Source organism: Periophthalmus magnuspinnatus, chromosome 15 (genome assembly GCF_009829125.3).
Source record: "Periophthalmus magnuspinnatus isolate fPerMag1 chromosome 15, fPerMag1.2.pri, whole genome shotgun sequence".
Lineage (NCBI taxonomy): Eukaryota > Metazoa > Chordata > Actinopteri > Gobiiformes > Gobiidae > Periophthalmus > Periophthalmus magnuspinnatus.
Genome location: NC_047140.1, coordinates 24,861,572 through 24,887,386, shown reverse-complemented (window position 1 = coordinate 24,887,386; position 25,815 = coordinate 24,861,572). Strand labels below are relative to the sequence as shown.

General features: G+C 40.3%; 1 protein-coding gene across 18 annotated transcripts in view; it reads left to right on the top strand.

Annotated features, from left to right (window-relative positions):
• Positions 1-25,815, top strand: part of LOC117382306 (neurexin-1a-like) — a 313,634-nt gene that overhangs the window by 164,549 nt on the left and 123,270 nt on the right. For 2 of the 18 annotated variants that reach the window (XM_033979435.2, XM_033979433.2), the window contains exon 1: positions 6,259-7,215. The exons of 14 other annotated variants lie outside the window; for them this stretch is intronic. In XM_033979435.2, the coding sequence (XP_033835326.1) occupies positions 6,975-7,215 (241 nt within the window). In that variant the 5' untranslated portion in view covers positions 6,259-6,974. Of the gene's footprint in view, positions 1-6,258; positions 7,216-25,815 lie in introns of those variants that run through there. 2 more of the 18 variants (XM_033979436.2, XM_033979434.2) reach the window with 1 other exon arrangement.

The window sequence follows — 25,815 nt, the reverse complement described above, 5'->3', positions numbered from 1 at the left end:
TATATATATATAGCGCATTTAAAAACAACTTCGGCTAACCAAAGTGCTGCACATAAAAGTCAACAAAAAACAAATGTACAGATAATACGATACACGGGAAAAGAACAATAAAACACCAAGATATCCTGTCTAGCTGGAATGAAATGTCAGGAAGAAGAGGTGGGTTTTCAGTCGAGCCTTAAACTGCGTTAAAGACTGAGAGGATCTGACAGGCAGAGCGAGGCTGTTCCATAGTTTGAGCGCTGCCGCAGAAAAGGCTCTGTTACCCCCTTGAACCTGTAAAAAGGACCCATAGAGTGCACGCATTTAAACACAATCAACAACATTTTGAAACTCACCTGATATAGGAGCCAGTGCAGGTTTCACAACTCGTATTCTACAACCAGTAAAACTAGAAATGTGCATATCAAACAGTGATCTATACCTGGTGAATACATTTGATCGTACAGCCCATGTTGCCCCACTTACAGCTGGATCTTGTTAGACCGGTGAAGAGAGGCGCGCTCAGTCCTTGACCTGCTCAGGAGGCAATGCTGTTGGAGCGACTGCAGATGAATTTAAAGAAGGCAAAGGAAGACACAAGCAGAGCAGGCACAGTGGCCCAGTGCCCCAGTGCATCTTGGGAACTGTCAGAGAAGCTGAAGAGAAGTCCTCCTGAACACTGTTGACCTCTAGACCCTATTCCCCTGTAGTGACAGTTTGGGAGGGCTGTTTTTTTCTACGCCTACATGGTTTATCTAGACATGGACATTGTAATTTACCAGAATATTATTATTCAGCAGCGTTTGAAAGGTTTGTTTAAGAAAAGGGTGAGTTCTGATCAAATACAGGTCAAATAAAACCTGGATCATTAAGGAAATAGTTTTATTTTTGTAGATTTCATTGTGGTCATATTATGGAAGAATTGCTTGATAAGTGATTTAACCCTTAAATATTCTTTCTGACACATAAATTAAAAGTATAGGTTAGAGGAATATGAAATCTTGCCCTGTGGAACATAACAGCAACATGTACCTGCCGCGTTGCTACAGGCATTTGCTTTATGTATTTGTTTTCTTTGCCAAATGACTCCTCAGGCAGACAGCCCATGAACAGGAGGTGGATGGATGAATAGACATAACTGTTATGTTTGCTTCCCTGATATTAGCCGTCTCTGAGCCAGAGCTGTAATAAGTGCATACTAAATCTAATTTCCACCACCAGGGCGCGTGGAGCCCTTCTTTAATAAGCTTTTTGAACTTCATTTGTAGCTTCATTACATTAATTAAAATGCCTCAGTAATTTGAGGCCAAAATACAATTAGACAACACAATTAAGTCTTTTTGTCTCTGAAAATAAAGTTGTTGTTTTACAAAGCCATTTGTGGGTTTGATTTTGCTCAGGCTAAATGTGCATTATTTCCCATTAGTGGCCGTTTTATCAGCTTGAGTGCTGTTATTTATATAGTCACTGCAGCTTGCATAATAAATAGTGCTGCGCTAATCTCTAAACACACACACACACACATGCCATGGATGATGCATTCTATTTAACAATGGATCATTGATATCACTATTCAATTAGTATTTGTATGATTAAGATACTGTCCAGACAAGGAGGGTAACCTTCTCCCTCTTTGGCCTTTCTTACAGCTAAACAATACCCCCATCAAATGTTACATGTTTATTTAGCACAGCTTTAAACCAGATGCCCTTTTGGTTTCCACTTTTCTGCCACTTAGGACTGGCAGTAGGACCACACGCTTGTGTTTTGTATTTACACACTACAATCCAAACAGCTACAGCTACTAGAATGGATTGGGGTGTCTAACTACATCAAAAACAGAGTATTAGAGCATTAATCTTACCAAAGACTTAAGCTGGCACATGATCAGACAGCAGTAATGTAGGGAGCAGCTAGGTGTGTCAGTTGTGTAATTACAAATTATCTGTTTTAGGCTCTACACCAATAAACCAGTGAAAGCAATAATCAGTATAAATGAGACATTAGTAGCAATCATTAAACATCCGTTGCAAATGTACTGACATGACCATTTGACCTTTGACCTGTACTTCTCCCTCTCCTCGCGGGTGAGTTTGCTGACACTAGTACTGTTCTCCAACCGTATTGACAGGCGGACCTCCTCCTGTGCCCAGATACTGTACCGCCTTGTGTTTGTGTAGAGTGTGTGTCTGCTCAAATCATGTCACATCTCGAGGTGAATAAGACAGCGGCATAGAGCTATTCCTGTACACATGCTCACATTAGCATCAGTGCACTGTTCTGCCGCGCATGTGGATGAATAATGACATGTGTGATATTTGTGGGACACACTCAAGTAGGTTAGGTTTGATATCGGGAGACAGCGCGGCAAAAGGTGGGATAAAACAGGTTAACTTGTGCAAGACTACGCCATCGCGAATCAGAGCAAGAAGCAGAAAATTATAGAAATAACAGTACGCAATGTTTTCAGATTTCAATTCCGGTTTTAGCTGGTGAATATGAACTGGGAAATGTTCTGTTCCGACCTATATAGGAATCACTGTTTTAAAGGTCCTATATTACACAAAATGGATTCTAGTGAGGTTCAAACCAGGTTATAATGTTGTTACCTCCTCAAAAACAGACCTGGAGTTGTGTTTTGTTTAATTCACACCCGTTTAATCCTGCATTATTAGTCTGTCAACATCTCCAAAGCTCAAAATGCTCTGTTCCACCTTGTGATGCCATGAAACTGTAGTTAAGAAATTAGCTTAGATATGCAGGATTTGTGTGTTAAACATGTGTGAATGAAACAAAACACAACCCTCTTTATGTTTGTGATGCCGAAACAACATTATAAATCAGTCAATAGTGCAATACGACCTTTAAATGATGTATTTACTTTTCATTTCATTCATGTAAACAATGCAAACTAAGCACATTCCCAACCACACACTTGAACACGACGGCAATGGATAAAAGAATAGATACCTATGTTAAATATGCAAACTGCGATGGGCTATAATTATCATCATAGTGTGTTTATTTGGTCAGGAGCATCGCATGTTAACGAACACACATGAAAAACACACTTTAAACACGCCAGATTGTAGCCAGCGGTTCATTCCCATCTGTTGTCTTCCATTCGCTTTCACAAACACACTCTCATTCAAACACCAAGTACATGGAGATCGGAGGCTAGTTTGAAGTGTCTTGCCCAAGGACACTGTAATATGCAGTAGAGTCTCTGCAACAGCAACAACCATTATTCCCATCCCAGTACTAACCTGGCCCGATCCTGCTTAGTTTATATGTATGTTAATGACTTGCATGTAGTAAACACAGTTGTAACCTTAAGTATACGGTGATTATTTTTGGAGTGTCTGAAGAATCTCTCCTGAGTAAGTGCTGTACGAGGGCCCTTTCCTCGCTCGGGTTTAGTCAGGTACTCCTCTCACTCCACTTCTTTACTCCTTCAACGTCAGCCTACCGCACAGGCTACTGCAGTGGCTGAACAGGGTACTTTAACTGTTCCTTTTTCCAGGGAATTTAACAGCAAGACCAATTTCTCCGCGTTTACTTGGGGTGGGGGGGATGAAAGTCAGCCACACTTTGAAGAGATTTCTGAGTCACTTCCCTAAGACTTTTCCAGATAACTCGCTGTTTTTTTTAGTGCGTGTTACCTTCAAATGAAACTACGGAAAAACAAAGATAGTGGGTTTTAGAAGACGGACGTTCAAAGCGTTCAAATATGGAGGAGTTTCGTGATCCTTTGGGACGCGAGTTGAAAGGAAGGAGTGATACTGTTGGGTTTCTGTCAGAATTGTATCTCTAAAAACAAGTGGATATCAAAGGTTCTTTAATAGTAATCTGAGCTCTCTGTGATTTTCCAAATTACGGCAAAGCCTTACATAAATCAGTCTACGTGGGTACATGCGATACTAATCAGCAATGGGTAGGCATGTCACGATAACACATTTTGCTGAAGAAAATAGATGATAAACTATAATATTACTAGCTGAAAAACATGATTTGCGAAAGATAAATGGCAGAATAACATTTTAGTACTAGTTTTTTAATCTATAAAGAGTCAAATAAGTTTTTTATGCAACCTCCTACAGCTCAAATCGTATAGCAGTACATTAAAAAAAATCCAAAATATTCCACCAAATGCAAAGAAATTCTATGCTTTTATTTACAACTTGGTTACTTGTTTATTTGTTACGTACATTGCAATTTCCATCATCGTGTCACGGTTTGTGAAGTGATATTACTTCATTTTAACACCCCTGCACCGCTTCGTTTTCCCATAGCAAATTAAATACTCATTAATTTAACAATTTACATTTTATGACAATTCTCAGTTTCAAAAGAATGTAAATCAGCCTCACCCAAATTAATTCATAGCTAAGCGCAACTCCTCATGCTTCCACTTGGGGGCACTGATGAACAAGTAAATGAAGCCACTTTGCTAGAGGTACTGTATAAGCTCACAGCTGATGTCATTTCTGTATGGTAGCCATTTAACTTTGCATTTTTATGAATTCACAGCTTCTAAAATGTGCTAGAAACCTTGTCTACAATTCACTCAATTCCACTACCCAAATCTGGTGTTTCTACTTGCTGCGTGGGGACATTGTAAGTCAGGTTGTCGTCCTTGGCAGCTTCTCTGATAGACTGCCTTATTAAGAAGCATTATGCAGATTGCAGGGCTGATAATGATTTAAGTGTAAACACATTCAGCAGGAGCGATCTTCCTTTCCGTGCGGCTGACTCTTAGCACCAGGTGGCTGCTCCGACTTATTGAGATTCGACAAGGTGAGAACAAAGCTCTGAGCTAATGCAAGCAGCATCTGGATTCTGGGGTTCACAGCTGTATGGCTCTGCAGTACCAGCTCTAGATAGAAGCAGGGATCGTTATTCTGCTGTTAAATACATTCAGGTTGATTGCTTTTGTTGTTATAGATACAAGAAAAAGTCACATAAAAAGGACAAAACGGGATCTTTTGTAATATTACAATAGTTTAGCTCTATAACATAAGTAGGATAAGACCACATGGTAATATATATACGAATATTCTACTGTTTTGTATTGAAAATTACATTCTATTAGCTAACATAGTGTCAAGCCTTTTCCTTAGTACCTCATATATATTTGGCTGCATCTCTATGAGCAACAATCAATTATATGACTTCTTTTTCTTGGCTAATTTGGTAAATTTGCTACTTCATGCCATTAAAGATGTTGCTTCCCTTTAATTGGGAGAGCAATAGAAAATCCCATGATTTCTTCTGGTTGGAGTTAAATTGGTTTAGCTCAGTTTTTGGACCATGAAATTCTGGTGACTTCTTAGTAAATTGTAAGACTGAGCTTAGCAGTGCTCACAGTCCTTCTTTATCAGCTTAGACCTATGTGTTTTGGAAGCAGCCTCTGTACGGCCACTGCAGCCGCTCTCCAGTTCTGAACTCAGAGCACTCTCCGCAGCAGATCCGGATTGTGTTTATCAGCGCGCCTTTTATGTCCACATGTTTGCTGTATTCCTGTAGCCCTGTGCGTTGAGGCAGCCCTCTGCACAGCCCCCCTTGTGAGAACTGCTCTTTTATTAGCAGGCGAGGCAGACTTGCCCGGATTCAGCACCTCTCTCTGTGGACAGCTCCTCTCTCTTCTGTATGCTCTTTGTATATGTATGTGCGCATGTTGTTCTTACATTTGTGTTTGTGTGAAAGAGAGGGAGAGAAAAGTAAGTTGTCTATGAAATGCAGCATCATCACTCCTGCAAAACCCGGGTAATGAGAAACTGCAATGTCCAATGTGGAAGTCAAAAGAAAAACATGAAGTTGGAGAGACTGAAGTGGGAGAGTAGCTATTGTTTTTATTATGGGTTTTGTTGCATGCATGACTTAGTAAATGTCAAATTAAAGAAAAGAACCAGCAAGTGATTCATGAAAGGGAAGAAATGTGAAATCTGAATGCAGCGGTTTGTGTCTATCTGTGCTGATGGTGCCTGCACACAGAGGAGAGCGCATGAACAAAAACAAAATGGACAGAGTCAAAAGCGCCCGTGAAAGGAATCAGAGCTAGGGGGAACACAGCTTCAATTGGTGCTTTTCTGCCTAAACAGCCTCTTCCTCTGCAATGCACTCCTGCTCCAGTGATTCGCTCGCTGAATGCTGCCCATTTGCATAGCCACTCTCCCTCCTGCATCCTGGCTGGCTGTTACCGCTCCCCTCCTCTCCTTCCTCCCTCCTCCCTCCTCCCTCCTCTCTCCTCTCTCCTCTCCTCTTGCGCACATCTTCACAAGCGCGTTTGCCGATGCTGTGTGTACGCTTGCGTTCCAGCCCAGGGCTCCTCTCTCTCAGGTGATTTTGTTGTCTCCCTGAGCAGTAGTCGGATCTGTGGAGAGGGAGAGACTTGGCACAACTCGCAGGTACAACCCTTGCCTCTCCTGTTTTTTCCACCGCAGCTGCCCGGCACACTCCGACTGGACTTGGATGTAACTATGGTCCCATACGCCTGGAAGTCTTCTAAAGGAGGAGCAGGAGTGGGACTTACTGCGTCTGCTTGGCTGCACTGATGAAATGCACTTTGTCTACACGCGTTTGATCTATTCTTAACTTGGTTTTGTAGCTTTCGTCTGACAGTTTTTGTTTTTTTGTTGGAGGAATATTAGCACTTGGTGAAGATGTGTTGAATTCAGAGAAAGAGCTCTAAAGGGGAATCGCGCGAACTGGGAATTGTTCATTTCTCTTATTTCTTGATGTTGTTCTATGATGATTTATGAGACTTTGGTACCTCCCTGGGCACCTCTACGGAATTTCTAAAGTGCTGCTGAACATACAAAGGCTTTTTTTTTTTTTTGTTTTGTTACCGCAACCGACATTTTGTGCGCTTGTCCCTTTTGCTTATTTTCTCTGGGCATAAGTGCGATTTGGCACGGTGCACGCTATGGGCTGCAAGGCTCTCTGAAGTTTTCACCTTGATCTTTGAAGCCTTGTCTGGCCGCTCAGGGAAGATGTTTGGAGGTTGGAGGACACAGTTTGCCCCCCTAAGGCCCATAGTGGAACCCTTAAAGCGGAGTTCAGCCTGGTACCTGGTTTGGTGGCTCTCTGCACTGGTGCTGGGGCTGGTGCTTGGGTCAGAACCAGGAGGTGTGGACAGTCTTCACCACACACACCCCTCGCACGGAAACAAACGTCACCATAATGTGCCTATTGCTATCCACAGATCTCCTGCATCACTTAGAGCAGGGCACAGTAAGTATAACCTATATTACTGTTTTCATATTGATTCAAGTTTCTGAACTGTAAAACACTTTAAAACAGAATTTACTTTGGCTAATACTATCCAGCTCTTCATAGAGATTGACAAGCTTATTTCCATCCGTCATTTTCCCTCCTCAGCAAAGTGCCCTCTGTGTCCGAGATTAGCCATATCCCTATCTCCAGATGCTCCGTTGTGTCCAGATTAGACAGGATTAGAACATAGTGGAGCTGCATGCCGCCCGTGGGTGTTTGGATTGAGACAAAGAGGCGGAGGGTCCGGCGCTGCAGGGTGTCGGGGAGTCTTTGGCCCGTGCCCAAACCCAAGTACACAAGGCCTCCTACTGAAAGGCCAAGTGGGGTCTTGACATAAGCAGTAGGAGTTTGACAGACAACAAGGGAAATGATGATTAGTCTGTGCACTATTTTTATCTAGTGTTGTAGGTGTGAACTTTCTATTAATTTATAGGCCATTCTGGGTCTGATTGGCTTTAAATATAAAATACAAGGTTAATAAGCTACTTGTAGGTTTTCATGTGACGTAATCGTAACTGGTTTAGCGCTGACGTAATGTTGGACACCCTCTATTTTTATCTCACTGTTTACCAGGATTGTTTTAATACTAATATGCAATGTCCATGCAGAAGATTTATGAAATGGTTTATCTTTTTGTCAAGTTATAAGATTATGCGGCTTTTGGTGTGAAATTGAGTGAAAGTTGATGTGCAAATTAGGTCACAAAGTGTTAAAATTGATGTTTTTGCACAGTTTTGAAATGACTAATTAAAACTTTTGATGTGTTAAGTATTTTTACTAAACTTTACCTTTGTGGTCAGTCCTAACATAAATATAGTGAGATTGTGGACCCAGTTGCAAACAAACTGTCCTATTAAAATTGCATATAACTTATACAGCAACATCATGGATTCTGTAGAGGCACAAGTTCTGAGCAAGTTCTCAAACCATTCTAGGGCAGAAGAAGCATGTATAATTCCCTGCAGGGCCCAGACCCAGCTTGGACCAGGGCTGGGGTGTGGAGGAAGCAGGACGTCAGCACTCCTCCTCCTCTTCCATGATGAGGGAGATGGGGCTGGCTGCTCTACTGAGGCAACAAGAGAGGCAATTAGGCCACTCTGCCATGACCTGTCTGGATTGGACAGTGCTCTGCTCCACTCCCCCCTGGGCCCGGGGCAAGTGCAGCTCTCAGGCAGACTCTATGGTTTAATATCTCACTTATGGCGGTTTCTTCTCCATAGTGCTTTTATAGTAAGAGGAGCAGAGGAGCTGTCTCTGTCTCTGATTAAGTTGGTAGTTGATCAGAGCGTGGAGGGGGTGTCAATGGAAAGTGGGAGACAAGCTGTTGAACATGGCTCTACCTGGCTCCACGACAAGCCCCGCTGCTGTACAGGCCTCTGCTGCTTCAACTGCTAATGTTCCTGATGCTGCTTTCTCTATGGGGTGTTCTTCATTTAAAATAGCAGGGGATATATCTGTATGCTGAAGAGTATTTTGCCAAAACAAATCTTAATAATATGTATATAGTTCTGTAAAGGTACACTGCATAAATAGCTTGTCTTAAGAGGATCCTACCTGTCAGATCTACAGGGAGATGACCCCGCTCACACTAAGAATATACGTTTTCCAGGGTACTTTTGAGCAATGATAACACCTTGAATGAATGCACGATATGTAAGTTTTATGTCATACTGTGGAACGTTCCAGGCAAAGCAATTAACATCTCCAGAGACCCTCGACAGAAAAAAAAATGACATAGTGTACCTTCAAGCTTTAAGCATTTGTGTATGGTCAATGCTCAGCAAATATAGAGTGAAAATAGGCGCGTTCTTTTGACAGCAGTAAATAGGGTAAGGTAAAGAATTGTCCACTTTCTTGTCCTTTGGGTTGAACTTGTGTGCGTGGCATTGATGTATGTCTGAAGAGGTAGAAAATTACCATGGTCAGGATGTATGAAATTGAGCTGCAGTGTGATGCATTGTTTGTGGAGGGCAGGCTTTAATGAGCTCCAGACAGTATCAGCTGTATGAAGCAGAACTACCATTCATCATCAATAGACTCCCAGAGGTGATGCTCTTCTCTCTCAGATGGATTTGATACTCGATATGTTGGATAACTAGGTTATTATATTTTCTCCTGTACCTGCTGTTCCCATTCACATATACAGCACAATGATCAGATCAATGTGTTTAGACTTGAAGCAATCAATCCAGCGCTTGGAGGCTTTTACTTTCTGCAGTAGACTAGTGCTAGCTTATGCTCTTGTATGTCAGTCTTACTGTGCACTTTACAAGGTGTGGTTTAAAGCAACTATGTAGCTTTTCTGGTGGAGAGTCTATTTCACCTGCTTGTCTCCATGGAGATGTTAGTACTATTTTGCCTGTAATGTTTCATAGTGTGGCAGTAAACTTGAATAAATGCAAGATAAGCATGTTCATTGACATACTGAAGGTGAAGCAATAACATCTCCATGGAGTCAAGCATGTGGAAGACTCTCCATTAGAAAGTTACATAGTGTACCTTTAATAATGTTATGAGAAGTACTTGCAGTAGGAGAAGTAATTGAACAAGTAGTAGTAGTTGTCATTGGTAAAGGTTCATTCTGTCTACAGTTTTATTTATTTATTTTGTTGGACAGGAATGTTTACCTGCTTAACATGTTTCAGCCAGTCTGTGATCTTCCTTAGAAGTATAACCACACACAAAACTAACCAAAGGACAGAATACAACCAGAACACAAATGTAAGGTAATATATGAGATAGTATGTCTATCATGCAACAAAACATGTAAGGGAAACAGACCATTTGGCACATGGCAGAAATAACATTAAAGAGAATGTGAAAAGAAATGGCCAACAGACAAACAAGAGGAATACAAGAAAAAGCAGAGCAGGACAATCTGAAATCAGCCATAGCCAACCACCGCAAGAGACAAACCCACATCATGGACTGTAACAATGGCAGGTCATCCATGCTGAAAGCAACAAATACCACTGGATCACAGAGGCCACTGAGATCCACAAACAAGGTCCAAGGAGCACAAATCGTGCCGAGGGAGCGTACACCTTATAACACACATGGGATACGGTCCTGTAGAAGGTGTCAGACAGTAGGGGGCGGAAGCCTCCCCCACTGTCTGATAAATTAATGTAAAGCAGCCTACAAGACACGCTACTAAATGATCACGTAACGCTTCTGAGGACGGCTACAAGAAGTATTTGAAACATGTAAAGCAGGTAAACAAACACTCCTGTCTGACAAAAAGAATCACTAATTCTTAGCAGCAGTTTTATTAAAAGAAGAGCTGTATTCGTAGGAGTTAGTTTTCCCTTTTTTCACTTCTCCTCTTCCCCTCTTTCAAACTGTCCAAACTGAGTATTTTATGTTGATTTGCACCATCAAAACAACCCACACCACTATGGACTTCCTAAGTAGCGGCTGTATTTAAAATCTTGGTGGTTTGGATCTGAGTCAACAAAGCAATTTCAGTGATTCAAATCAATTTTAAGCTCTGAACCTGCACTGCTAATAGTCAAATGCATTAGAGAGACAGCACTTGTACTATTATGCTGTGGAGAACAGAGGAGACGGGCGGATCGCAGAGTATAGACTTTAAAGATAAAGGAAGAGGAGATAGGCGAGTGCCGTATGTATGATGTGTCCCTGCTGCTGCCTGTGGTGGGCTTGTGTAATATAATTAGTGGCATGTCTGAGAGTAGATGTGACCGTGCGATAGCGTGGAGATGACACTATCAGGGCTGCTGCACTGCTCTGGAGATGATAGCTCTCCTGATAAGTATCGCGCACTACACGTACCCCCGCTCTAGTGGGATCACACCACTATTGACCCATGCCAGACACTGGACGTTTCATTCTCAAAGTCTCTCATGTACAGAACTCAGAGGAGAACAATGAAACTTTCTTACTATATAAAAGGCAATCTCTTGTAGGATTTGTACTTTTCTATCTGTCTTTGGTCTAAGATTGGTTCTTAACATGAGCATACAGACCTACACAAGCATGAAGTGTGTTTGCTAATGTCTTTATGAGGAGAAAATCACTGTGTTTTGAAAAAGAAAAGTCAAATTTGATTTTCCTCACTGACGTTTGAAAAGCATTTTGAAGAGTTTAAGATTTTGACAGAAGCTTTTTGGCAGCCAAACTTCTCACTTTTAGTTTTAACCCATTTCACTTAGATACATAAAATTAAACTTGACATTTCTTGGTAAATCATGCAATTTATAAAGCAATTTCAGAGCAAACTTAATTGATCTCACTTTATGGTTTTACTCTTATTAGCAGTCCATACACATATTTGAACTGAAAAATGGTTGAAGATGCTGCTCTAACTCTAAAACCAAAGTCCAAATACAACACTGTGCAGCTGTCTTGTCTGGTCCTAGTGTTTTTATGCCATACTCTCACTATTACTTCTTCCGCCCATTCAGTGCACTTTATTCCTCCGTGTCCACTAGCCCGCCCCCAGTTTGTGCTGTCTCTGTGGAGCCCATCCAAGCAGAGCGCGTGGGCCTAGCTCTCCGCCCGCAGTGCTCTGAGTCGCCGCGGTGACCAGGCAGAGGTTGGCATTAACGGAAATGAGAGGTGACTGTGTGTGCGACGGCCGGGGAGGGGTCAGCTGAGTAATGTGTCCAGTTTCGGTTTAAGGAAGTCAAGAGACAAGGAGCAAGAACCCCCCCTCCTATACCCCACCTCTCCTCCTGCTTTTGTCTGCAGGGGATGTCTGTGAATACTAAGCAACGCAGGTACAAAGTAGGACTGAGTCAGGAGGAACGTATGCCACAAGGTCCCTAATGAATCATCAGAGCACTGTGACTTCATAGTGTTACGGTTGCAGTTGTGTTACGTAAGGTATTTATGTCAGTTGCAAAATTCTGATTTCAAGAATTCAGCTAGATGTTGTTGTGTTGTTGCTGGTGCTCGTCCCAAGACTGAATAAAAGGAGAGGGTTATGTAGGGCATCTGGCTCGATACCACCAAATCATTATGTAAATCAGTGCATGATCCTACATGCCGTGTTGCTCCTATGATATGTTTTTTTTTTTTTTTGCTAAAGTTACTATTTGAAGTGGAGCATGACTGTAGTGGGTGAACCTCTTGGGGAAAATTTGTGAATGACACTGTAGTACTGTTTGTAAGTGATTTAAAGTAAAACATCATAGTTCAAGTTGTTTTGGCTTTTAGAAGTATCTTTCTTTACTTGGTTTAATAAACATGCCAAGTGTTTTATTATCGATTGTTTTTTATCAGCTTGTGTTTTAAACAGGGCGCCCATGAAAAAGAGAGTCCAAGTGTTCTCATTGGGTCCCCGTGTATAAATAAAGATAAAAAATAAATTAATAATAATAATAATAATAATAATAATAATAATAATAATAATAATAATAATAAATCTCATTCCCCCTGTATAAATAAAGATAAATAAAATAATAAATAAAATAATAAATAGAAAATAAATAAATCTCATTGCCCCCCCCCCCCCCTATAAATAAGGATACATAAATAAAAAACCTCTTTGACTCCCCCTGTATAAATAAATAATAAAAAATAAATAAATACATAAATAAATAAAAATAAATAAATACATAAATAAATAAAAATAAATAAATACATAAATAAATAAAAATAAATAAATACATAAATAAATAAAAATAAATAAATACATAAATAAATAAAAATAAATACATAAAAACAAAAATCTGCTCTACAAGGTGACCTACTGTGGCACCTCATGAGGGAATTTTTTTTTTTTAAATACACAAAATATGTAACACCAAAACTACCAGCCACACAAACAGTACAAAGTCATCTCTATGGAGTAGTGTGCAGGTGTTAAAATGCTAATAGAATTGTTAAACACTTTCCCAGAGTCCAGCCTAATCAGCTCCTCATTCCCAGAAGAACAAAAACAAGAAATTGTCTTTGGGATAAAAGTGGGATAGAAGAATGCAAAAGCCATGTTTTTATCTGGTCTGAATTGGGTTCAGTCACCCCAGAGGATTCTCATTCTCTATCATCATAATGAGGCTGCAGCCGAGTGCCAGTCAGGCCTGTAAATACATACTTATGCACATGCACTCACCAATGCACACACGCCGCTCTGCACACACACTGCTCCGCACACATGCCGCTCTACACACACTCCGCTCTACACACACTCCGCTCTGCACACCCAAATCGGCCTCATCTCTTTGATCACTGTGAATCACTGTCAGAAGCCCAAAATGGTCACAGTGAAATGCTAATGCGCACATGAAACGTTTCCTTACATTTACAGGGATTATAAGTGCTACTCCAACTTGTAAATTGTCCATGTACTGGTGTTGTTAAAGCCAGTCCCGGGGGAAATTGTTCATGTATTTTTAGGTTTATATTGTGTTATTGTCTCCAATCAAAATAGAATGAACTAAGTGGATTACAGTGGTAGCGGTGGAAAGTATATGATGTAACTATATTTTATACAGGGTCCTACAGTTAGTAATACCTCGAAATCTGGTTTACTTCACGCTGAATTTTGAAGAATGGTAGTGATAGTGATAGCAGTACTAGTAGTTGTGTAGTACCACCCGCACCAGAACTGAGATGGGGAAGAGGGCTTTTAGCTGTTTTACGTCACAAAAATGAAATGCACTTCAAGGAAAAGGAAAATCAATCTGGTAACAAACTTTTATCCGCACACCTGCTCCTGTTTGTAGTAGTAGTAGTAGTAGTAGTGGTAGCAGTAGCAGTAGCAGTAGCAGTAAGGTAGAGGTAGTAGCAGTAGTAGTAAGGTAGTAGTAGAAAGGCAGTAGTAGCAGTAGAAGAAGAAAGGTAGTAAGTGCAAAATAGGTATAAAGTTACATATACTGTATCTGTAAATGCATGGATACGATTTACTCATGTAGTAAAATATTATCAACCTCGTTCTAAACACTATCAGGCCGGGATTGGAAATAAAAATATAGTTCTTTTGTGAAGCTGCCGTCCGCACAGTGATGACTCCCACAGCTATGGACTAATTGGTTCTTGGAAAAGGTCAACGGAGGAAGGCAAAAAAAAAAAAAAAAAGAGAGAGAATAGAGGTTAAAATCTTTGTGCGTGTACGGCCCGATATAACTGCGTCCACAGGGGAGACGGGGAGGATAGGATTCTGTGGCCGCCCGCACACACGAGAAAACGTATGATTGTCATTGATCAGCAAATCAATAACGAGCCTCGGCTTAAATTTCATTCCTGTTTTGGTAGAGAGGAAAAGAAAATCTATCTTACTTAGCATGTGGCTGATTTGACTGACAGCATTATAATTATTCTTAGCTCTCAACCCATTTCATATAAGCTAATGACAACTTTGATAACGAAATAACGTCAAATGAGTGATTGGCTGCCCCGCGTAACAATAGGAGATCTTTTAAGCACCTGGCCTTATCACTGCTACCTTTTTTTTAGGTTGTAATTTACAATTGCTCACCTGCAGCAGAGTGGCAAAAGAAAGGAAGCGGCCTCCTAATCCAGTCTAATAGGATTGTGTGGGATTTCACTTTCCTCATTGCTCCTCCAGCCCGGGGCCTGCTGGCAAGGACTGATAAAAAAATACGCCCGCCTAACACCTAACAGCAAGCTAATATTAGCATATATTTGCAGCATGCTGTAGAAATACAATACATGCCCACGCAATGTATTTCTTCATTCTTTATTTGTTGGCAGATTGTGGATGTGAGGAAGAGGAGGCTGTGGTCCTCCCTCAAAAACCTGTCTAACTGTTTTAATGCACAGGAAAAAACACATGTAGAACACTAAAACACAAGGTATGCCCTTTGTAATCTGTGCATAATCTGTGAAAATAAAGATGTCAAATAGCCTCTTCTACCATACGACGCTAATCTGCTAATCTGCACGCTAACCCGCACGCTGATCATGAGGGTCTTGATCAGTGATAAGTGGAGAAATGATTTTTAACAGTATATTTTAGTGAGTTTAGGTCAAATAGTGCAGTAAACATCCCAAAGAAAACAATAAGGTTTGACTTAACTGTTTTTCTTACTGAAATTATCAGTAATGGTGGTCCCGGGCCCATTGCATGGTAATTTTGAGGGTCCCAGCTTGTTACAACCCAGCTTGTGTGGGGAAGGGAAGTAACAAAAAGAAAACCAAGGTGGAGAGATGGTAAAATAAGAAGTAATTTAATTAACAGAAATGTAAGGGTGAACTAAACAAAAGGGGGGAACTAAACATATATAAACAATGGGTACCTTGCAAGGATTTAAACCAAAAAACAAAGGTAAAGTAACTAAAACACAAATTTCACAATGACAAAATCTTACGAACAAACAGTCAGTACTGACAGCAAGTGTCTCATAACACAAAAGTCTAAACTACCCCTGTAGTGACTTAACCTCAAAGAGACACACACAGAGGCATAGTGGCCAGTCCAGGCCAGCAGCCCCGAACACGTGTCCCAAATCTTCTTAAATGGGGTGGGAGGTGGCTGAAAGTGGGCGAGGCTGTAAGACTCCTCCAATCACGGCCCAGGGATCCAGAAGCCATGTTTAAGGGGAAAAAAGAAGACTTGGGAACACACAAGAAACACAATGTACAAATACAAACAACAAAAAAGGACTTAAGGCCCAGGGCCGTAACACAGCCTGAAAAGTTTGGTTCAAGTTTGACATTGTATTGAGGTGCATGGTTTAAAACACAGCAGGTTTCATTATCACACCTGCACATGGCTGTAAAATGGCTTCTAATTGTTTTTTTTGTTTTGTTTTGTTTCGCTGCAGAAAAATTACAAATGTGCCATTTCTAAAGGTTCTGACTTGGTGCTACAAATCCAGGGACCGCACAGCAAATCCAGCTAATGGTCACTACTTGTCCTGATCTCCAGAATCCGGTCGAGTCTACAATCCCCTGAGATCTCGAGCTAAACAAATACAACCGTGGCTCTTTGTGCGGGCAGTTTCGTATGAGGCCTATAGCACATATTCAATTATGGACAATACAGAGGCCGGTTTTCTCCTGGGTGTAAAGGACACAAAGAAAAGACACGGAAATGAAGTGGAGTCATGTAGGGACAACATTAGTAGTGCCACTATGAGTATTGTTATGTCTGTCTTCTAAATGTATTGGTGCCGTTTTATAATAACTAACTTAATTAGTCTCGGTGAAGCTTATTTCATAATGAACAAATAGTTTCTACGTAATTAAGGGGCTATGGTTAGGGGCTAGTCTTACAAAATCTATCTTATCGCTCAGCTCACAGTGGTCAATGTTTCTCCGAGTCTAAACCAGACCTTACCTTATTCAACATCAGTCTGTTACCATGACGATAAACACAGTAATTCAACAAGAAAAAAGTGAGCAAAGATCAACTTCAGCCGCAAACTCAAACTAAACCTTCTCAGCAATAGGCCACTGGTGTATAATCCAATGTAGTTTAATTGTAAAAGACTGTTTGCTCGGCTGCAGACTGCGGTGCATATGGAGTACCACAGCGCACTCAGATCCGGTCTCTGATCACTCTGGAGTTTTGGCCCTCGTCTGGGTTTTCTGCATCGCTTCCACTGTGTAATTATCCCCACACTTGTCTCTATGCGTAATTAGAACTGCAGTCTATACACCGCATCTGCTGGTGTCTTAATACATGAGACAACTGCCTGTGATGTTGTCCAACCCGCAGTATAACTAAAGACTGGGAGTGGGATGGGATTAAAAAGATTAAATGTATCCAAATATTTGATATATTCGCCCAGTATGTATTGTAAAAGCAGCTGTTAGGGTCAAAATGAGACGGCCGTGTGTGTGTTTCATTATCCAAGAACAGGAAATGCATCATTAGCAGGCTAGTTGGTGTTAGCGTTACCATGAAGACAAAACTCAGCTCTGAAAGTTGTGAAAAGTGCTTATAAAATCATCACTGTGAATAATTATGATGCCAGGAATGCATTTGGAAAGTAAGAAACCACTTTGAACCACTTAAAATTAAAATGAATTACCGGTAGTTCTCTTTTTCACATTTTTATGATGGTAAAAATCAGGTAGAGCACCTTTAAAACTGGATGTAGAGGGAGCTCATCAGACACATTGCTGGCAAACAAAATGGCAGCGCTGAAGAAAGAGTGCATTGTTTCGGAGGAGCAAATGAGGCTGAAGTGGTGATGAGAGAGTAAATTAGGAGCTGTCGATAGTGTGAGCCACCTCTATGGGAGCGAGGGCTGCTGGCAGGGGCGGCCCGTATGCAGCTGGTCAGGCTAACAAAAGGGCTGTTTGGTCTATTGCCCCATCAGGACACTGGGCCAATTCTGTGGCACAGGGCTCATGTATCTGAAGGCTCAGGGGGAACGCTGTGGTGAGCCCTTGAAGAAAAACAAGAAAAAGGTTGTTGATCTTCTTATTGCCAAATTTGTACTGCTGCTGCCACTGTAATTGGGAGCAGAGCAACATCTGAACTAATACTGTTGAAAAGCAGCTATTTTATCTGTGTTGCCAGGTTCTCTCAGATGAGACAAGATCAAACTTTCACAAGATCCAAATTTATACATGTAAAACCAAACCATGTATTTTAGTCCCATACCTTACATGAACTGTATGTAAGAGTTTGATCTACATGTGTCCTCAGATGTGAGGTAAACATGTTCAAATCAAATGTAGCTTTTACTGATAACAATTGTAATTCTTATTTATTCTTAGTTACAAAAACTTTGGACATGATGTCCCATTTTTGGTATAATTTGGTATTTTGATTCTCAATAAAACCATGATTATCCTGTTAAAAAGCAGAATGAGCCTCACATTAGCTTCTCATTTGTGTACCAGCCTCAATGCTGAAATCCAGTTGGTTTAACCTAAAAGGACTTTTTTGCCAAAAGGAAGCTATGCAATGTTAATTCTGTTGAAAATAGGGGTGAAGTCTTGCCATGTGTAAGTGCACAGGGGGCCTTATACATCTAGTTTAGTGTATAGTCTTATATATTGTCACACCGGGCGTGTGCTGCTGCAGCCTCATGCATCAGCCAGAGCTCAGGGGGCAGAGGCAGAGGGACAGAGGGGTGTGAGTGACACTGGTCGGCTGAGCATTCATGGCATAATGTTGGAGCCTGGGGGGGCAAACTTCACCTCAACCGTGAATGGATGGTCCTCTGCCACAAAGAGCCAGAGAGAGGGCACGAGCATGGCCCCGGGGCCCGTCACCACGCGCTGCACTGTTATCTGTTCAGAGGCGTTTGGGAAGGAAATATAGTGAGGACTGCAGCAGAGCTGCAAGAAGCTGAGATTTCTACATTTTGTCAAATGGCAAATTGTTCAAGTACAGCCCACAATTACCACAATGTATATTAACATTTGACCTAGTTTGCTGCATGGCTTCAACTTCTGGTCAGACTAATGCATATAAAAATAGTATAGTCAAATTGGAATCAAAGTTGACAGTGTTATGCCTCACCAACGTCTCATAGTTTCATGAATGGTTTCTTCATGTGTAGAGATGAAGAAATACGAAATAACCAGGGTTTTGGCAATTTTTGAGCAACTTCATCAAATTTTGAAAAAGAAAAGTGAAATTCCAACCAAAGCCAAGAAGTGACTTATTTCATCTACTAAGGACAAATTAATGACTGTATCTATTAATATGCGCCAAGCCTTTTGCTAACTACACTTCTCACTATCTTCTTATGAACAGATAGCGGCACTTAAATTTTGGCAGGACGAAGCGGGGGAGCAAAAATAACTGTGGCTTGTTAATCATGCTTTTAAAATTAGACATTATATATCGATTTAATTGTGAGGAGGGCGAAGTCACAAAAGAAAAGATAAGTTGTGTAAACTAATTCCATAACTTGTATTTCTTCTAGATCAGTTAAAGCTTCACCTGTGATTAGAGTGACTGACCCGGTCATGTTGCATTCTCATATATCACCACTAGATGCTGTCTATGTTGCTGCTGTCTGTTGTAGAGTGCCAGCTTTGGTCTAACAGAAGACGACCAAGTGAGCTGAACAAAGAGCAGGGGTAATAGGTTTCACATCTACTGGTAAAAACAAAATCATTGATGGTTTTCTTCAGATCAAGGTGTTTTTGAGGAAGAAAAAAAAACACAAAAACAAAGATGGAGACAAGTGGGTGGCACAAAGTTCAACAGTGCATGCATGTGTGAAGCCAATGCCATGGACACTTTTTTGTCCAACTAGGAGAGGAAGAGAAGGGACCAAGTGGGCGGGGCTGGCAGTGGACTAAAGCATTTTCATCTTCTGTGGTCCAAAATCTGTTACAGCACTTTTAATGGTTTAAGAACCAGCTAACACAAACTTAGTTCTGTCCTTCACTCCTCATGTTTATGCTCATTCTGTACCATATGTCCACACTGAGGTCCGACTAAAGTGCTCTTGTCTTTCTCTCCAAACCCCGTTTCACCATGTAGCTCGATTTTGAAGCATGTGTCTTATTCCTTGTAATGGGGATGACCAATGAAGGGTCCAAGCTGCAATGGCCTACTTTGACTCCCCACTTAATTTAATTACATCAAATTAGCAGGAGCATTGGAGGGGGGAGGGGGAGGGGGAGGAAAGAGGCTTAATCCACTGCAGCTTATGAAGGCAGGTTGGACAGTGTTAGCCGCCCTATGCATAGGACTTCTTGCGGATTGTCTTTATTAGCAGCAGCTTAAGGCTCATAGGTCAGTGGATATTGTTAAAACAATACTTTGGAAATAGGCTAATTAGAAAATGTGCCCAGTGTAGCCTGAAGAAAAGGGGCAGTGACTTTAAATAGCGCCTTCATTAGTAGCATTTATGAAAGTATTTTGTCTTGTTAACAACCCGGTTCTCCCGAATCAAACCTGCGCTCTGCACAACACTGTTTCATCAATATTAATGCTTTGTTGAAAATGTTGTTTTAATGAGGAATTATGTCCGTTGTTAGTGTTTCGCAGCACATCACCTTTGTGTTCTGTAACAAGGATTTTACAAATAGGGAAATATTATCAAAACAAATGGTGAACTTGTACAATGCGTTTTTGTCTTGTCTTTTTTCAGTGTTTGGCATAGGTACATAACACTTGGCTTTCCACTCACTCCAGGTTACAAAATGCTTTAAAACACTCTTTAAAATACAGTGGCTACACATTATTTGTCAGAAGAAAAAAAAGTAGTTTTATTTCTCCTATCATTCTTCACAACTGATGTGTGCAGAGTTTTATCTTTTTCAACAGTGAGCAACCTGACATTAGCTCAATCGGAGAGAGTGTTTGTCCACTGACCCAAAGGTTGACGGTTCGAATCCTGCTCTCAATATAAACATCATCGCTAGAGCAGGCACATCCACTGACCCGCAGGTTGGCAGTTCGTTTCCAGGTCCCATAAATTAATACTGCTGTTGTGTCCTTGGGCAGGAAACTTAACCCACCTCGCCCCCAGTGTCTGCGTACACTGCTGTGTGAATGTGTGTGTGAATGGATGAGTGGTTCTTTGATGTAAAGTGTTTCAGTGCATAGACGGTGGAAGATGTGACCGTTTACCAAATGAGCACCAGTACTGCCTCTCTGGTTTTCTAAAGCCATGGCACACTCAGTATTGCTTAATGCATTCAAATAATATTAATTAATTAATATATATCGTATAGCTACACATTATTTATCAAGAAAATGTTTAGCTCAGTGTTTTTATCTGTTACTCTCCACTGCTGACTAGGCTATATCTGACATAGTTTTCTTGATAATGATTGGAAAATACTATTTATTTTTACTACTGCTATTGGGCCAATCAAAAATAAACAATCTAAAAATAATTTTATATCCGGGCAGGCTCACATTTTCCTCACACTGGTGCTATTATAAAACACTGAGCGGCCTCTCCTCCTGGCCCCGGTGTTGAAACAGTGCTGCTGTTGTAACCGTAGGAGTTATTAGATCTCAGTGGCAAACAGAAGATAAAAGTGAGTACCCCATCAGAGCGAAGCCAAGATGAAGTCTGTGGCCAACCAAGTGTAAAAGTTAGTATTGACCGAGCTGTATATGTGCCAATATGCCTGGACTTATTAAGCCAACACGGAGTACGCAGCCAATGTGCACCCGAGCTTGATTTAGCACCTCTGTCCACTCCGCTTTCTGCTGACTGCAAACAGAATAGCTCAGCAGCTGCCGGCTGATAGAGACCGAAAGAGGGATTTATCACAAAAAAAAAAAAAACACTGAAAGAAGCAAAGCACAATGTGTCAGAGTGTGGACTATGCAATATTTCAGAGCACGGGTTAGTTTGATGATGGAATCGCAGTATTATTGACCGGTTAGCAAAACTGCTGGTTCTCCCTCATGCTCGTAAATCTCAAGGCTGTCCAAAATGTAATAAATGAGGAGATGCATGCTACAGCAACCTCAGGAGAACTGCCAGTTATGAAAATGATGAGGCACAGTAAATTTTAATGAACCAAATTTACAAATTCATAAAAGCGTAACTAAACACAATAAAATATAAAGCCCAAGTCTGTATGTAAAATGACACACTGCTGAGATGTATTGTACTGTGCGTCTTATAGTTGACTCATCCCTCAGTGGCACTAGGGCAGCTTGCCTCAGGCTGGAGAATTATCCTATATTTTGCATGTTCTGTAGTGTATTGTTTAATTTATAATGTAAGAAAATAATGTGATCCTTAAAGGTTGACTATGTAACTTTCTGAAGTTGTTATTGCATTGTCTGGAATGGTCTACACTCTACAGTACGGCTCGGCGATATGGACAAAAAACAAAATCATGTTTTTGGGTGGAGGTTTGCACACCCTGGAATAATACAATTTTAATCAACTTTAATGGAAACCAGAGCAGAGTCTTTCAAACAGAAGAAGCTCCAGATCCTATTATTTAAGAAACTGTAAACTGCCTTCAATTACATTAGTATATATTTGTAATCTAATCTAATAGATTAGATTACAAATTATTATTTGACCATGCTAATTGTTTAATTGCAATAACCCTGCTTTGAAGAGTCAAGAGTAAATTTGTTTCGTAATAATCTTCAGTTTTACAATTTTGCAATTTTTCAAAATCTAAATTATTAAAAACACAGATTATTAATTAATTGTTCATTAAATGCCCAACCCTATTCCAGAGTATATCATTAATTTTATCTCCATGGATACAAGCTGCTGATGACACCAGGCCAAGTTTCAGGTCAGGTCTTTGGAGAGGCAAGTAACAGTCAGAATCCCCGTCTTCAAGTTTATTTTTTAGCAATTAAAACTCCTAATTGAATGTAATATAAATAACTAAAGACCATACTGTGAGACATTCCAGACAAAGCAATAAAACAAACCACCATTTCAAAAATATACAGTAGGTTTTGTATGAATGCATTTTACATAGTTTTCCCAGATTTTGGCATTCCCTTGGCATTGTGTTTTGGAAATTCGTGCTCCTTGACATGTAATTTAAGCCCATTTCCCTGCACGGTTGTACAGGATTGTTCTAGTCTCAACCTGTGGATAAAGCTTTACTCACAGCGGCTGCTTTCTTCAAATGCACATCCTATTTTTAAGGCTGTTTGTGCCGAGAGAGGATTAAGACAAGTCAACAATCCATAGTCTTTTTAGTCTCCCCAATGAGCTCCTCACACACGGCTGCAGTCGGAGAAAAGGCTCTGAGCTAGTCTCAAATTGTTGGAAGGAGCTGGCTGCACTGGAACAAAGAGCAGGTATACAGTGAGGCGCACTAGTCTAAGACAGCTTTTAAGAGAGGTCTTTTAGTCTACAAAGATACACAAACACATAAAGGAAACTCACTTATAAGTATTACACTGCCCAGATCTGGACTCTAATTCATTTAGTTTTGGGATAACTGCTGTTTACGTGAAGCCATACATTTTTTTTTTTTCCTGTTAAAAGTGGAGGGTTCACCTATCTCCATGGAGACAAGCAAGCGGTGCCACATGGACAATTTTCAGGACATGTCTGTGGAGAGGCGACCTGGCTCATTAAAAAAAATAAATAAATAAATAAAATAAAAAAATCAGCAGCTGTTCAGCAGTAAAAACACCTGTAAATAAAATAAATAAATAAAATACATAAAAATAAATAAATACATACAAAAAAATAAATACATAAAAATAAATAAATACATACAAAAAAATAAATACATACAAATAAATAAATAAATAAATGTCAGATTAATAGCTGTGGGACATTCCAGACAAAGATAAAATATTCTCTACATAGTACTACTTAATCCCACAATATATATATTTTTAACTGTTCTCATCAAACCTCTGTGTCCTCTGGGTCAAAATTTCATTGAGGCACAAAACACTTCTAATCAAAAATCAATTTCAATAATTTTGGAAGAGATCGCAAAATTGTTATGAATCTTGTTAAACAATTCTTGATTTTCGCCTTAATTTGGGCCCATTGATTACACTTTTTGTCATCTGCCCATTACCCAGCTTCTTGAAAAAACACAAAGTCAGTTCTTTATGCACCAAACTCATTTCATATCTCTCCAAAAAACTACTTCATATCTCTCCAAAACTCCTGGTTGTATTGTAAATAAATACGATTGTTAGCGGCAGGCACGAGGATGTCGCTGTATCCTGTATTCTTCGCGGCACAGTTTTCATTGGCCTGCTGAATCCCCTTCATTTACACCCAGGGGAGACCGAGCCGGAGCAGCGACGCCATGTTGTAACTGCAGACTCCAAACAAGCAGCAGAACAATGCCTCATATTTCAGACCCTGCTGTAAATGCTCTGCACTGTATAACTCCACCTTTCCTCTGTCGCCGCGCTGCCAGTCAAAAGAGCACAGCAATTATTTCGCCTCTCACATCCAGCAATTTGGTTATGTTATGTAGCTAAAAATACTACCTGGAGAGGGGTGTTTGTTTGTTTTGACGTGTGAGAATATGAGTAATAATCACAGACAGGCTGACTGGCTAATGACATGATCAGTTCACGGTGCAATGGAGTCTGTATGGGACTGACATTCGTGTGCACTGTTGACGGAGTTTCCAAATAAAACATGGCTTACATTGATACCGTGAAAGCGCTAGAAATGCGTTTACGCCAGCCACTCAAACAGAAGCTCTATATATGACTTCAAAGAGCATGAAAACCAAAGGACATCCAAGGACATTGAAACTCAGGCTTGATTATCTAGAGCAGGTAGTGCATGACATTTACTCTGTTACAACCATAGACTGTACTCATAAATGGACATAGCTAACCTGCTAGCCGCCACTTTCCAAATCCGGCTCCATCGACTCTGGCTCCAATTCACTTTACTGGAAAATTGTCGCCTCTCTCTCTGTAACTGCTGCAGTGAGTCTCGTCATTTTGCTCTTAAAATGTTCATATTAACCCGCTATACATCATCCTGGTGTTTTTATTTCGCTTTTGTGCCTGTAAATCAAGATATGAACATTAATAACAGACAAATCAGGCGCCTTCTTTCCCCGAGGTCGCTCCCGTTAGTGTTAGCAACAGGTTTGATTGATTGCTAAGCGTCCGTGCCGTGCTAAACCAGTGGTGCGGGCGGGAAGGGGCATTACCTTCAACAATTTCGCTTCTGATTGGCTCTTTGGTTCTATGATACTCACAGTCGGAATTTCAAATATGGAGCTCGGCTTGAAATTCACCCCTGTAACCACAAGCCTCGACGAGCTTCATTTGACTCAAGTGAACGCTATAGGTGACGTCAGACTCATTTAGTCCTCTTCTTTATATGGACTATGGTTACAACTGTTTGCTCAAAAAATATCATTTGAAACTTTCCCTTAAATTCCACATTCTACCTTCAATTTGCCGTAGATTTTGCATTATTAAGTTTTATACTATGGCGCAAATGTGAGAATTGTTAAATTTACTTTGGAATGGAAGAAAAACTAAATATTTTATGGTTCTAAAAATATATATACTAAAATAAAATAAATAAATAATAAAAATAATAATAATAATACAAATAAATAAATAAATAATCTGTTTTCTCATATAATTTCAGCCCTTGAAAATTTAAATATCCTATATTACATACAATTGACTCTTACGAGCTTTAAGCCATATTATAATGTTACCTCATCAAAAACATACCTGGAGTTGGTTTTGTTTCATTCACACATGTTTGAGTAAACTTCTGTCTACATTTACAAAGCTCAAAATGCTCCGTTCCACCTTGTGATGTCATGAACCAGTAGTTTTCAATTTAAAAGCTCCTTTTACCTTTTATTCAGTAGAGACGGGCAATTCCAGGGCTGAAATTATCCAAATGATTCTGGTGAAGGTGTGTGGGGTTTAAACACTTCCTGTTTTACCATATGACATCACAAAGTAGAACCGAGTGTTTTATGTTTGAGAGAAGAACTCAACTGAAATATCCAGAATGTGTGTGAATGAAACAAAACACAACTCCAGGTGTGTTTGTGATGAGGAAACAACATTATAACACAGATCAGAAAACAGTGTAATATGGACTCTTTAAGGACCCCTTGAGTGAATCGCTCTAAGCATAAAAACCTAAAAGCCAATTTTACTGTACAATTAATATGATACAGATAGGAAATAGGACATGTTTTGACCTTGTTCTGAATATAGAGACAACTGAATGGCTATGAGCA